Source organism: Alosa alosa, chromosome 2 (assembly GCF_017589495.1).
Source record: "Alosa alosa isolate M-15738 ecotype Scorff River chromosome 2, AALO_Geno_1.1, whole genome shotgun sequence".
Classification (NCBI taxonomy): domain Eukaryota; kingdom Metazoa; phylum Chordata; class Actinopteri; order Clupeiformes; family Clupeidae; genus Alosa; species Alosa alosa.
In genome coordinates, this window is record NC_063190.1 from 14,392,855 (window position 1) to 14,405,965 (window position 13,111).

General features: G+C 40.3%; 1 protein-coding gene across 1 annotated transcript in view; it reads left to right on the forward strand.

Moving 5' to 3' along the window:
* The window catches only part of il13ra2 (interleukin 13 receptor, alpha 2), a 51,562-nt gene that overhangs the window by 16,490 nt on the left and 21,961 nt on the right, over positions 1 to 13,111 (forward strand). Inside the window, exons 2-4 of the mRNA XM_048238062.1 lie at positions 11,814 to 11,929; positions 12,534 to 12,619; positions 12,894 to 13,054. Of these exons, the coding sequence (XP_048094019.1) occupies positions 12,556 to 12,619; positions 12,894 to 13,054 (225 nt within the window). The 5' untranslated portion in view covers positions 11,814 to 11,929; positions 12,534 to 12,555. The remainder of the gene's footprint in view (positions 1 to 11,813; positions 11,930 to 12,533; positions 12,620 to 12,893; positions 13,055 to 13,111) is intronic.

Below are 13,111 nucleotides of genomic sequence, written 5' to 3' on the forward strand. Positions count from 1 at the left end.
GGTACAGGTATAGTACTACCCCTAGTGATCAAAAATTAAAATGGACCCCAACACATAGCGCCCCCTAGTGGCCCCTATCTTGACTTCAAATATGGCCACCAAAATATGCCCTTTTTTCTACATTTATAATGCTATGCTGCTTTTAACACATATGATGTGTCTATAGCCATCTTTCAGTATTATGAAATACATAATGAGACAATCATGCATAATTAAAATGGCAGACATGTTGGATTTTAAGGAAGTAGCCATACATTCTGACACCGAGTCAAAAACTGGGGTGCGTTTAGGCTATGTGTGAAGTTTCGACTGTGTGAATAAACCCTGCACTTGCCTGGACTCAATCCTTCTAATTTGCCCCCTAGAGGTTGGCATGCTACCAAGGAGGCTAAAACCCATGGATGCTAGTGTCTGTCAAGTCTCTTAAAGCAGTGGTTCTTAACTGGTTTTGCTTTGGGACCCATAGTTTTCTATGTTCATTAAGTCGTGACCCATATATTTTTTTACTGATCAAGCCAACAGATACGGTAAGCTACATGAGACACGTGAAGTGCCTGTAGGTTTACTTGTTTGGAACATGCTGGTGTTTGGCATTACATTTGTGAAGTCTTCAACTCCTGATGTCCCCCTTCAAAGTACTCAATAGGTTTGTCTTTGACAGGGGTGCTTTGTTTCCATGTTGCATTTTCTCTTATGTGCCAGCAATTCAGTGAACACTGCACACTGGGGTTTCGGTTTTGTCTCAATTTAATTGAAACCATATCCTACTTCAAATATTATAAGGGTCATAGCCTACTTGTCACCGCTAAAATTATGTCTAACATAACCAGTCACATAAATATTGTCTACCGGTATGTCCATGACAATGACTGACATAAAAAATGTCTTAAAATAAAGGTCCAACATTAGATCTGAGGTAGCATTTTAAATAAGTTATTTTGTTTTTGCTTGTTTTTAACCACAAGCTCCGCGACCCACCCAGAACGGTTATGCGACCCACTTTTGGGTCCCGACCCACCAGTTAAGAAACATTGTCTTAAAGAAACATATGCTGCCTTTTGGGAAATGAGCTATTTTGTCTTCTATCCTAGAGTTAGATAAATTAGTACATACACCCAGTCAGAGTTAGATAAATTAGTACATAACCAGTCCAACACATCCTACTGTCCTACAGCCTAATCAAATTGAGGTGGGTGGGGCCAATTAGCATATGCTAAAGTTTATTTAAGGCTCATAGTGATTGTTTGAAAAGGTCCATTTTGTTTTATTGTAGTTTAACATTTTGCATCCCATAAAATGATTATGCCTAAATGAAGCTAATTTAAATACGTAATACCTTACGAGTTTAGCTCCCTCCTGACCCATTAGGGCTCATGCTAGTCAGTGAACCAGCACTTTTAGGACACTGGCTAGTGCGTTCAGTGCCCAGTCCTTGGGCGTGCTTTGCAGAGGAAACACCAAAAGCTCAAGACGGGTAAAGTTGAGTATCGTCCGCATAGCAGTGATAATCAATTTCATGGGAGCGAATGGTCTCACCCAAGGAAGTGTTTAAATAGAGAAAAGTAGGGGCTCTAATACTGATCCCTGAGGCACACCTGTGGTGAGGTCATGTGCCCTTTAAGGTAGGATTTAAACCAGTCAAGGGCTTTCCTAGACATCCCAGTTCAGATAGTGTAGAAAGGAGAATGTCATGGTTAACAGTATCGAAGGCTACAGATAAGTCTAGTAGAATGAATACTAATGACTTAGCAACTTAGATGAAGACTTAGCTACTCTCAATGCTTCGGTCACAGACAGAAAAGCAGTTTCAGTAGAATGACTCTTGAAAACAGACTGCATAGGGTCTAGCAGGTTGTTCTGATATAGTAAGTCCAAGACTTGCTTGAAGACCACTTTCTCCAACAACTTTGACAAGAAAGGAAGAAGGGAAATATGTCTGTAAAAACAGGAATGGTTTTAGAGGTGGTGGCAAATTATACATTTTCCATCTTTATCCTCCTTGACTGATTTTTCAGTACCTGGAGCCTTCAGACGTTGCACAGGTAGTCCAACTCCTCCAGAATGGCACACCAATACGTTCCATTGCCAGACGGATTGCTGTGTCTCCCAGCAAAGTCTCAAGAGCATGTAGGAGATTCCAGGAGACAGTTGTTCTAGGAGAGCTGGGCAGGATAGTAGAATGTCCTTAACCCAGCAGCAGCACCAGTATCTGCTCCTTTTTGCAACAACAAACAGTAGGAGCCCTGCCATAGCCCTACAAAATGACCTCCTCCAGGCCGCTGGTGTGAATGTCTCTGACCACACTGTCAGACTTCATGAAGGTGGCCTGAGGGCCCAATGGCCTCTGTAAGGACCTATGCTCACTGCCCAGCACCGTGCAGCTCAATTGGCATTTGCCATAGAATACAAAATTGGCAGGTTCACCATTGACGCCCAGTGCTTTTCACAAATGAGACCAGGTTCACCCTGAGCACATGTGACGTCTGAAAATGTCTTGGAGACTGTAATGCTGCCTGCAACATCATTCAGCATGACTGGTTTGGTGGTGGGCCAGTGAAGGTCTGGGGAGGGATATCCTTGGAAGGACGCACACACCTCTACGGGCAAGACAACTGCACTCTCACTGCTCTTAGGCATCAGGATGAAAACTTCAGACCCATTGTCTGACCCTGTATTGGTGCAGTGGGCCCTGGATTCCTCCTGGTGCACAGCAATGGCTAGACACATGTAGTGAGAATGTGCAGGCAGTTCCTGGAGGATGAAGGCATTGATACCATTGACTGTCCCCCCACACTCCCCTGACTTAAATCCGATTGAACACATGCTGGGACCACCGACTCTCAGGCAGCTCATTGATGGCCATGTCCACATCTGGGAGCAAATCCCCCAGGACCTCATCTGCCGTTTCATTAGGAGCATGCCCCGATGCCATCAAGCATGTCGGGGCCATACGAACTACTGAGTACCATCATGTGTTGCTGCGCTGAAATTCAAGCAAAATGGACAAGCTTGCCGCGTGTAATTTTTTTCCACTTAGATTTTCGGGTGTCTTTGAATTCAGTCCTCTGTGGATTGATCATTTTCATTCCCAAATAACGAAGCGGCATCCTTTTGTTCCTAACACATTACCCAGTCCATATCAGTCTGAATCCTACCTCACAGGATGCTCGTTTAACGTATCATGGCTTGGACAGCTGTCCGCACCTTAGCCTCCTACCATAGGGGTCCCCCTGGGCTCAGAACTGGGCCCCCTTCTCTTTGCTATCCACACCACTTCTTTGGGACAGATTATCCATTCGCACAGCTTTTCATACCACTGCTATGCAGATGACACACAGTTTTATCTGTTCTTTTCCACCTGATGACCCCTTGGTCTCGCACGGATCTCGATTGCCTCTCAGACATATCTACATGGATGAAGGCACACCACCTCCAGCTAAACTTCTCAAAAACCAAACTGCTGGTCCTCCCAGCTAAACCTACTGCTCCCACCTACTCAAATGCCCTCATACAGGCATATATGCTACCCCCGACCGTTGCGCTCTTCAGACAAACATTGTCTAGCTCTGCCACCGGTATGCTCAGGTCAATCCAAACTTTTTTCATCTGTTGTTCCTCGTTGGTAGAACGCACTACCAGTTCCTACTAGAGCAGGGACATCCCTCTCCATCTTCAAAAAACTCCTGAAGACCCAGCTCTTCAAAGAATATCTCCTCTCATAGCACTACTTACAACTAGCTAATTCTAGCACTTACCACCTGACTTGACTAGATAAAAACAGCACTCACTGATGCACTTTTCCCTATTGTACTCTACCTTTTTGAATTGTTTTAAATTGTTCTAGAATTGTTGAGAGAATTGTTTTAAAAGCATTAAACTGTTTACCAGGTTGTAAGTCGCTTTGGCTAAAAATGCATCAGCCAAATGTAATGTAATGTAGATATCCAGCGTGATGTTTTTTCCCCATTGAGATCTGATGTGTTTTATTTTTTAAAGTGTATACTTTTTTTGAGCAGTGTATAGTAAGAGTTAAGGTTTGCTCAGAAAGAGAAGAAGGTAGAATAAGAATGTATTGATGATGTAGGTAGTTACTTCAATTAACCAAAATATAGAATAATTGGCTTATTTTCTTACACATAGTGGCCATATTGGAATCTTACCAGATTATACTTGATGCCTCATATATTATTAAGGTTGTCATGTGATAAAATGACTGTTCAAACTTTGAAATTGTTTTTGAATGTTATTTCTATCATAAATAACAATAGAGATGGTCTATATTTTCACATTTGGTATCCGCCATATTGGATTTCAAAATGGCCAACATCAAGTTTGTTTAGAAATTATGTCAATAGCTTCCTTGACCCTAAAAATTGAGTGTTAGAACTTAAAAGACTTTTTTATCTTGTTTAATTTTGAAGTTGTATCAACAATTCTATTAAGAATGGTAGCCATATTTGAATTCAAGATGGCGGCCACAAGGGGGCGCTATGTGTTGGGGTCCATTTAAATTTTTGATCACTAGGGGTAGTATAACTGTGCCAAGTTTCATGCTTTCTGCAAAAACTGAACGATTCCGGTGCTTAGCCGCTGTACTATTACTGCTAATACACTGCACATACTTAATTTATACTACTCTAAACCACCTTCTGAAAACAACTGTATAATACTGTCTACACTGCACTGTAACTTTTGTCCTGTCTATGCACCAACTACTTTGTACAGTATATCACATTGCACTTTTTCTGCTTTTTTGCACTTCTGGTTAGTCATAAACGGCATTTCATTGTCTCTGTACTCTTCACAATGACAATAAAGTTGAATCTAATCTAATCTAATCTAATATACAATATAAAATCAACAAAATAGCAAAAATATATAAAAGGCCTAAAAATATATATAAGAATCAGACTCCATGTTTACACAAGGAATTTGACTTACAGTAGGTAGGTGCTCTATACATTCAACAAATAGACATGTAGTAGACAAAGTAATATAGACGCATACTGTACAATAGAGACAACAATATACATATAGGTACATACAAACATAATATACAAAAAAATACAACTATACAAATAAGACATAATATCAATACAAGTACACATAGGTGGGACCAAGGGGGTAGGCGAATTCCCGGAAGTTGAACCACCCATGGAGCCGTGGTTATCAACTCTCTGCTAACCCCGAACGCCCATTCATTTGGGATTTTATTTTTTTGAAATCCTATAACTTCATATAACATATATCCTGTGCCGACATTGTAGTTTCTGTATTATCTATATGAACAATAGAAGGCAAATCAGGGCTCAACTACCTCGTACGTAACGTTGGGTTCCCATAAGAAGAATAGTTAGCATGTCCGGTTGTAGGGAAGCTAACTTTTGACGTAATTTGACGCAATTATGCCTGCGTCTTTCTGTCGCACAGTAGGGAAACGACCGTATTGTTTGGATAAGAAGCAAAGTCCTGCCAGCACGGAAACTCATGAACAAAGCTATGCAGCCTACAATACTGTACCATTGTATGTTAAGGTAAAGCATTAGAGCCTACATACTGTAGAGGCAAGTAAACCTAATAAAAAAACGGCACTAACGTTAATCATTTCAGAGGTTTTGGATGGATTGACAGTAGGTCGGAAAAGTGGAAAGAAGATCGGCTATAACTTTTTTTTGTTTTGTTTTACCATGATTGTGTTTGAAGATGATCATGTCTGGTAGTTTCAACATTAACACGACTTGAAATCGCTTGTGAGAATGATATTAATAACTAGATGTACCGCATAGCGGTACAAAATATGACCGCCGCCCAGTCCTGTACATCCGTTCCGCGAAAATAAATCACACTTCAATTTGTCTCCATATTTTACTCCACCCCCCACTCTTGAAACTTTTGTGTATGCTTGTTTGGCATGCCTGAGTGTGTGTGTGTGTGTGTGTGCGGCTGCACAGAAAGCATTGTTTAGAGATTTTAAAGGTTTTATAACAATCAAAAGTAGGGCAGTTCATCACAGTTCATCCATTGCAACTGGATTGATGAAAGGTCACTTACATCTGGCTACATTGTATTTGGGAAAAGCAAAAGGTCTCAGCATAATGTTAGTTAGTTATTTATATATATATAACAAAAAAACATCTCAGTCAGTTCCATGCCGTTTTCAACAGCTATCAAAAACAAAGGTCATTTTTGGAGGGATGGATTTTTTGTGACTGTTTCTTCTTCTACATAAGATTTTAGTCATCTTTAGTTCATGTAATACTTTATTGTCAATGCACAAATTAAGTAACAGTAGTCTGAAACGTTATTGTTAATGCACAAATTAAGTAACAGTAGTCTGAAACGAAATGCTGTTTTACATCTAACCAGTGGTGCAAATAACTGACATGTCCAAATGGGCCTTGATTTAAATAGACTGTTCATACACATTTTAACAGGCCAAAGTTGAAGAGCTGTTGTCCGTTATTGTTCGTGCAAATATAGGCTGATTCATGTTCCCTTGCATTGTGTAACTGAGGTCCATGGCTAGTCTGGCTTTCACCAGACCAAGCTCAATCTTTTAAGAAATCAAAAATATAGCGGGCAGATCAGGCTGGGTTCACCCAGCGTAGTCCATAGGCACCCGATATTGTTTAATTTTCCGATTGAGATATCCACGCTCTGGCTATTCTAAATGCAAAAATGCATCAGGGAGTTATGACAACTGTAACTAACAAACTAGATCCTAATAGAAAGCTGTTAGCTTCCCTAAGCTACAGGCTTATAAGGTAGGCCTATTTACAACATAAATTGTCAATAGGCTATGCTGGCGACACAAATAAAATCTCCTTTGGAAACTAAAGGCTTACGCCTTACAGTATCAAGCGGACTTAAATTGCCATTTTACATTTTTACATTACCCCTAGGTCCTTATTGATATTATAAGATTAACGTAGGCCTACCTGCAGTAAAAACCAAGCATGTCCGATAAACATCCTCACATTTATTTCGGCTTCAAGAAGAAATGGGAATTACATTTCATGTGAACATCGTCTTATTAGACGTTCTCTGCGGTAAACTACAGTCCTTGTAAGCGTCCATTGTTTTTCCAACCCACTTTTAACTTCAAACAAAATTCACTTCAAACAACATCTAGTGGACAAACGACTACTTATCGCCAATACTGGAAATGCAGCCATGATGATGATGAATATTTATTATTATTACAGTGCATGAAAATGCACTGTTCTGTTATCCGAAGTCTTCTTCTTCGTCTTCTTCTTCGTCTTCGTCTTCGTCTTCGTCTAATTCAGCTTCAACCGTTTAACGTAGAAACTTCGTTCAAACTTTGTAACATAGGTCTTGAAAAGGAGACTTGAGGAATGTATTTTTCACTTTTGTAAACTTTATACTTTTTGAGATATTAATAAAAAACAACAATATTTTTCCCCATAGACTTTGTATGGGGACTATGACATCATAATGGGCTAATTAACTTGATTTGCACCTGTATCAACTTCCAGCTGCTCAACTAGGTCCCATCAAAAAGCTAGTTAAACTGATTGCACCTGTATCAACTGCTTTCTGCTCAATTAGGCCAACTCTCTTTGTGTATCTCCATTCTACAAGGATATAAGGCACATTCCATCCAACTTTCTATCCATTCATCCTCTTCAAACCATTCACTCATCTACCCATTAAACTATCCCATCAACATCCATTAAACAATCTGCCTATCAACATCCATTCAACTTTCTGTCTATCAACATCCATTATACTATCTACATTTAACTTTTAAACTATATATTTTTTCTCAGGCTTTAAACATACAATCTGGCTCTACAGATCCTGTTCAACTATTTCCTCTGCCCACAACTGTTTCAAAATAAATGTCCTCACTACAATAATTCACTAATAAATAATTTAACTATTTAAACTACTCAACTATGTAACTGTTCAGCCATTTCAACTGTCAGTTGTTATCAACTATGACTTCTGCCAACTGTTATCAAATAAAAGTTTGTTTTGCATTTTATGTTAATATACAGTATGTTTATATTTTCATGCACTGGTAATTTCCTCGAAATTGCATTTTCTAGTTTTTTTTTTTTAATTCTACTGAATTTGTAATTATGTATCGGCCGTTCTAATACCGATAGTATGTGGGTGCCTGTGTGTGTGCATGTGTATATGTGTGCACCGCCATCTACAGGCCAATGAGTGTACAGTCACTAAATGTACACATAACCTATTTTTTTTATCCCCCCCCATGGATGAAATTCTACGAAACTTGGCATACCCCCAGAGAATGCCAGGTCAATCATACACATAAAATTTGGTGCAGTTCTGAAAATCTTAACTGAAGATTAAAAGCAGAATAACATTGCATTTTCATTTTTTACTGGGGGGGTGCAAATCACAAATGAGTGATTATGGGCCAGGTTGATGTGGGCCCTTGAGACCAACATACCATAAAAGATTCTTCATCCTCAGTGCCACGGTTCAGGTAGTTATTTAGGAAAAACTGCTTTTTTTTGGGGGGGGGGGAGTGGCCCCCGGGGACGAAACGAAATTTTTCCGTAAAAGTCTAGTGGGGCTACATACCCACCAAATTTCATGTGCCCCGGTGGTTCGGTATCCCGGATATCGTTGACCAAAAATTCAGGAAGTAGATGACGGGGTCGTGTAAAAGTAGCGGCGGTCATAATACATAAATAAATGTTTAACTTTGATGACTTTGAAGGTGAAGGAAGTGTGAGAAGAATTTCTGTGTGAACCATCTATCATACGTGTTACAAGATTCAGTTCGATGTCACAAAGTTAAGTGTGAGTCTGCGCAGTACGATGTCAAGCCAACTGAAATAACGTTCAATTTGCGTTAGTGCCCTCCCATTGAAAACAACGGAGTCTGTTCGTCCATTTCTTTTACTGTCTATGAGTGGGACGTAGTGCAAAGTAATAGTGCAAATGTAGTGTGCAAGATGCATATTGGAATTATAAAGTATGTAATGTGTAGGTGAATGGCCAAAGTGGGGATGACCCCAGTTATCTGCAGTTCAGGAGAGTGATGGCAGTGGGAAAAGAGCTGTTCTGTCTGGTTGTTTTTGTGTGCAGGGATCTGTAGCGCCTTAGCCTGGCGAGCCAGACCCACATTAAAATGTATGGTCTGGGCACTCACCGTTCGCAGTGCTCAGTCCGAGGGGCGGGATAATCGGTTGTCTTTCAAATTCCCTCTGCACGCAATAGGACACAATAGGATATTTGTTTTCAAGTAGCAGGGAATTCAAGCCAAACCGTTGCAACACTGCCATCAATCAATATGTTAAGCCCACCAAACGACTCTATACACGATTTCAATGTCCTGATTTAAGTTTCGATTTCTGGAGCTCACAAGCCAACAGAGAGTTGCTAGACTAGCCCTGGCTGCCGCTAGGGGCGCGTCTAGATTTCTAGGCTAGTAGCGCCTGCCAGAGGGGAGGAAGTTAAAGAGTGTGTGTGCAGGATATGTGGAGTCTTTGGTGATCTGCCCGCTTAGGTCCCAGTACAAGTCCTGGAGGGAGGATGTTTTGTTCCTCCTCTCCTGCAGCTCAGTGACTGTTGAGCAGGGTGACCGCAACATGTCATCGACTGGAGGAGAGGGAGATGACATGTTGCCTACATGCACCTGCACTCACCTATTATTTGAACTTATAGGCAAAGTGAAACTAACTTAACCGTGGTCTCATAGGCAACTACAAAACAGTTCTACACAGTTAATTACTTTCACTATTGACTGACAAGGGGTTACCATCGAAAACATAGCCTGAAAAAAACAACCCCAATAATGTTCGAATGACTGAATAAAAATCCTAAGGATATTTATCCTGCAGAAGGGTTGCTGCTTACATCTCGTGACGGTGCATCTTCAGCTGTGCTTTATATGCGCCTTTCGCTATAGACCAGGTTTTTCTTGGTCAGTGGCATAATGATTTTTAGAGGGTGTAACATAGCGATTTTTGGATCATGTGCCAGACCAAACCTTATGTTGTTAATTACCACACCCCTGGGTGCAAGGTTTAATAAAAGTGAAACGCATGACGAAAAAATCCTCACTTTATTGAGTGTAAGATGAGCATTGCGTCGTGCTTTGCTCCACCTCGCACGATTGGGTCCTATGACAAGTTCACATAACCTCATTATTAAGCTGTGTCGGTTTGCTTGCATGCGTTGTTACATGGGCCACCCAGTCTTATGCTCATTGAGGCCAAAAGTCATCATTGTTATAGCACATAGGCATAGACCCATTAACTAATAGAAAAAGGCTTAGATTTAGGGTTAGGTTCAGTTTGTAAAAATAATCAGTGTACAGTTTCAGATTTATTTCCAATTTCATCTCCCATTTGTGAAATAACTACTGTGACCATTGGCATAACATAATGAATGATGAAAGGATTATCACAAATAAAAAATTGTTTAAGTGTAGGGAAACTCAAAATAGCCAAAATAAATATTTAGAATGCTTTGGCCCTAACTGACCATAGATGCTATGCTAGCCCTTTTACAGTGCAACTACACTGGACTTTTCTTGGGCAGATTTAAACTAAACAGCACATGTTTATTATGCAGAATTATTAATATAAGACTAGGTCTGCTGTTGAGATTCATGTGATCTAAAATATCCAAATGCTGTAGCAGCTCTCTTTCCATTAACTCTCACTCATGGCTGTGAAATCTGGGTTCTTTCTACCTTCCTGTTTTCTTTGCCAGTGCTTCTGTTCAGGTAAAAGGACCTGACTTGCAATGTCCTCAGTGTGACCCAGGTGAGCCTTGAGAACTTATTTCCCCTGAATATGACGAAAGGCTTTCCTGGAGTACTTTTTTTTTTATTTATCTCAGATTTGACACAACAGCCACGAAATCACTTCCTCTGATGTCACTTTTTTTTTTTTTTTTTTAAACATGGGGGGTGGGGGAGGGGATGTGTTATATCAAGAAGAGAAATAACTCTTGATAGCATTTTTATCAATTATTTTATTTACCTTTGTCACTTTTGTAGTATTTTGATAATAAAACATTGTATTTTGTTAACATAATCACTAACTGACTAACCACTCGATGAGTTGCACAGTTTTGAAAACTAACGTTAAGGGTTGTTTTAGGACGTGTTTGAGCATGCTTGTAGGCAGCCACTCTGACTAGTCAAAGGCGAAATTTCTGTGTCCACCACTCATCCAAAACAAACCAGAAAAGTGCTAAATACCAGAATTTTCCTTTAATGAAGGGCACCTGTTTGCCTACAGTATTTAATGAGGATGAAAACTAGGAGATTTGTGCTATTCATTTTGATTGACCATGAATAATTATCACTGGAGGGACACACATTCACACAGACACATGAAGTAGATATTGTGTTCAACCCAGCATGCATCACATCAAGTCAGATCTGCATGAAGATAAACACGCCTATTAACAGTTTCCTAGAAATGTAGTCATCCTGTGGCTGGAAGGGCCGCAGCTTCGTCTGCATACCCAAGTTCTAATGTTGAAGTATGACATATCTGTTTGTTACACAGAATTTCTTTGTCAGATGAAACAGATTGATATATTAGCATCAAAAGACAATTGGAATTTCATCATGTTTCATGTCTTTTTGTAATGACTGTTCTGCTAACATGCCTTAAAGGGGTCACATCACCTCATTGAGGGAGGTTATAAATAGGCACATTGTATCTGAGCCCCAGGTTTTTGCCATTTGAGAGACTCTACCAACACTCAAGCCAGAACTCAACTGAACCCAGCTCGCTCCAGCTCTAGCTATTGGCACCGTCTCACACTCGTCTTTTTTTTTTTTTTGACAGTAGAGGGAGCTGCATGTCTCATAAGGGTGAGACTCTGTCTCCAGCCCATTCAAGACGCAAGCACAGCCAGGGGTCTGTAGTCACCCAGACTGAATACCCAGCTGCCCACTGTAAAGGTAAGCCCATCTCTTCTCTGCCATTTAAAAAAATAAAAAAGTAATTTGCTTGTTCCTTCCTTATCTAAATGATCTTGATGTTACTCTGCAGTAATAGGCTGTTGTTGTTATGACCATTTTCTGTAAAGTATGATCTGCCAAGGTAATTGGAATGTAAGTGATTTGTCTCAATTGATCCTAAACTGAAGTGTTACATAGGCTCTTGTATTGTTGTTTTTTTCCCATCTAAGCTGTGAGACAAGTTTGCTTGAGTTTTCATTTTCCGATTTGAAAAAAAAAAAAAAAAAAACATCTCTTGAAATCTGTAATAGTTAAAATATTATGATTATATGACTTGCCTACATAACTAATGTCAATGGGCTGAATACAACTCTTTTAACCACTTGATACATGTTCAGCATGATGTGATATGCAAAATGAGCATTGCTCAAACAACTAAAATGCTGATCGAATGGGTTTGGCAGACGTGAATTGGCGGTGGATGCATATTTCTGTCCGATTTCCATGCTCTGAGGCAGATTATCTATTTATTTTTTTATTGAGTGTGATGGTACAGTATGTCCTCATGGTACTGAGCGTGATCTCTTTGTGTTGGGCTCTGCAGGGGCACAATTGCACTCTCAGTCATGAAGGTATCCTCAGTCGTCCTGGTGGTGATTACGACATACACCTGGATGTGTCACGCAAAAGGTAAATGCCAAACACTAATTGCTCACACACACACACACACACACACACACACACACACACACACACACACACAGGAAACAGAGAGTGTGTACGATTTCAGAGGTTGGAGAGTGTGTGTGATTTGAGAGGTTGGATGGTGAGGAGTGCCCAGGAGGGGGTTTGGTTCGGAAGGATTTAATTTCACCTGTAGCACACCCAACCTAAAAAAAAACTTTGGTGGGTGTGAGTGTGTGTATTTGTATAATGTGTGTTAATATCCCTCTCTGTCCCTTAGTAACTTCAGTGGAGCCTCCTGACAACGTCACTGTGTCTGACCTGGGACTGCTTGGTCAGCTGATGATCCTGTGGTCCCCGCCGGCCAGTCTGCAGAATGTGACCGATTGTGCAGTGCGCTACCAGCTGGAGTACTTTAACACCTATAGAAATCAGTGGAGGGTAAGAGACACAATGATGGTGTGCTTTCCATCCCTCAAGCCCTCAAGATTTATGATG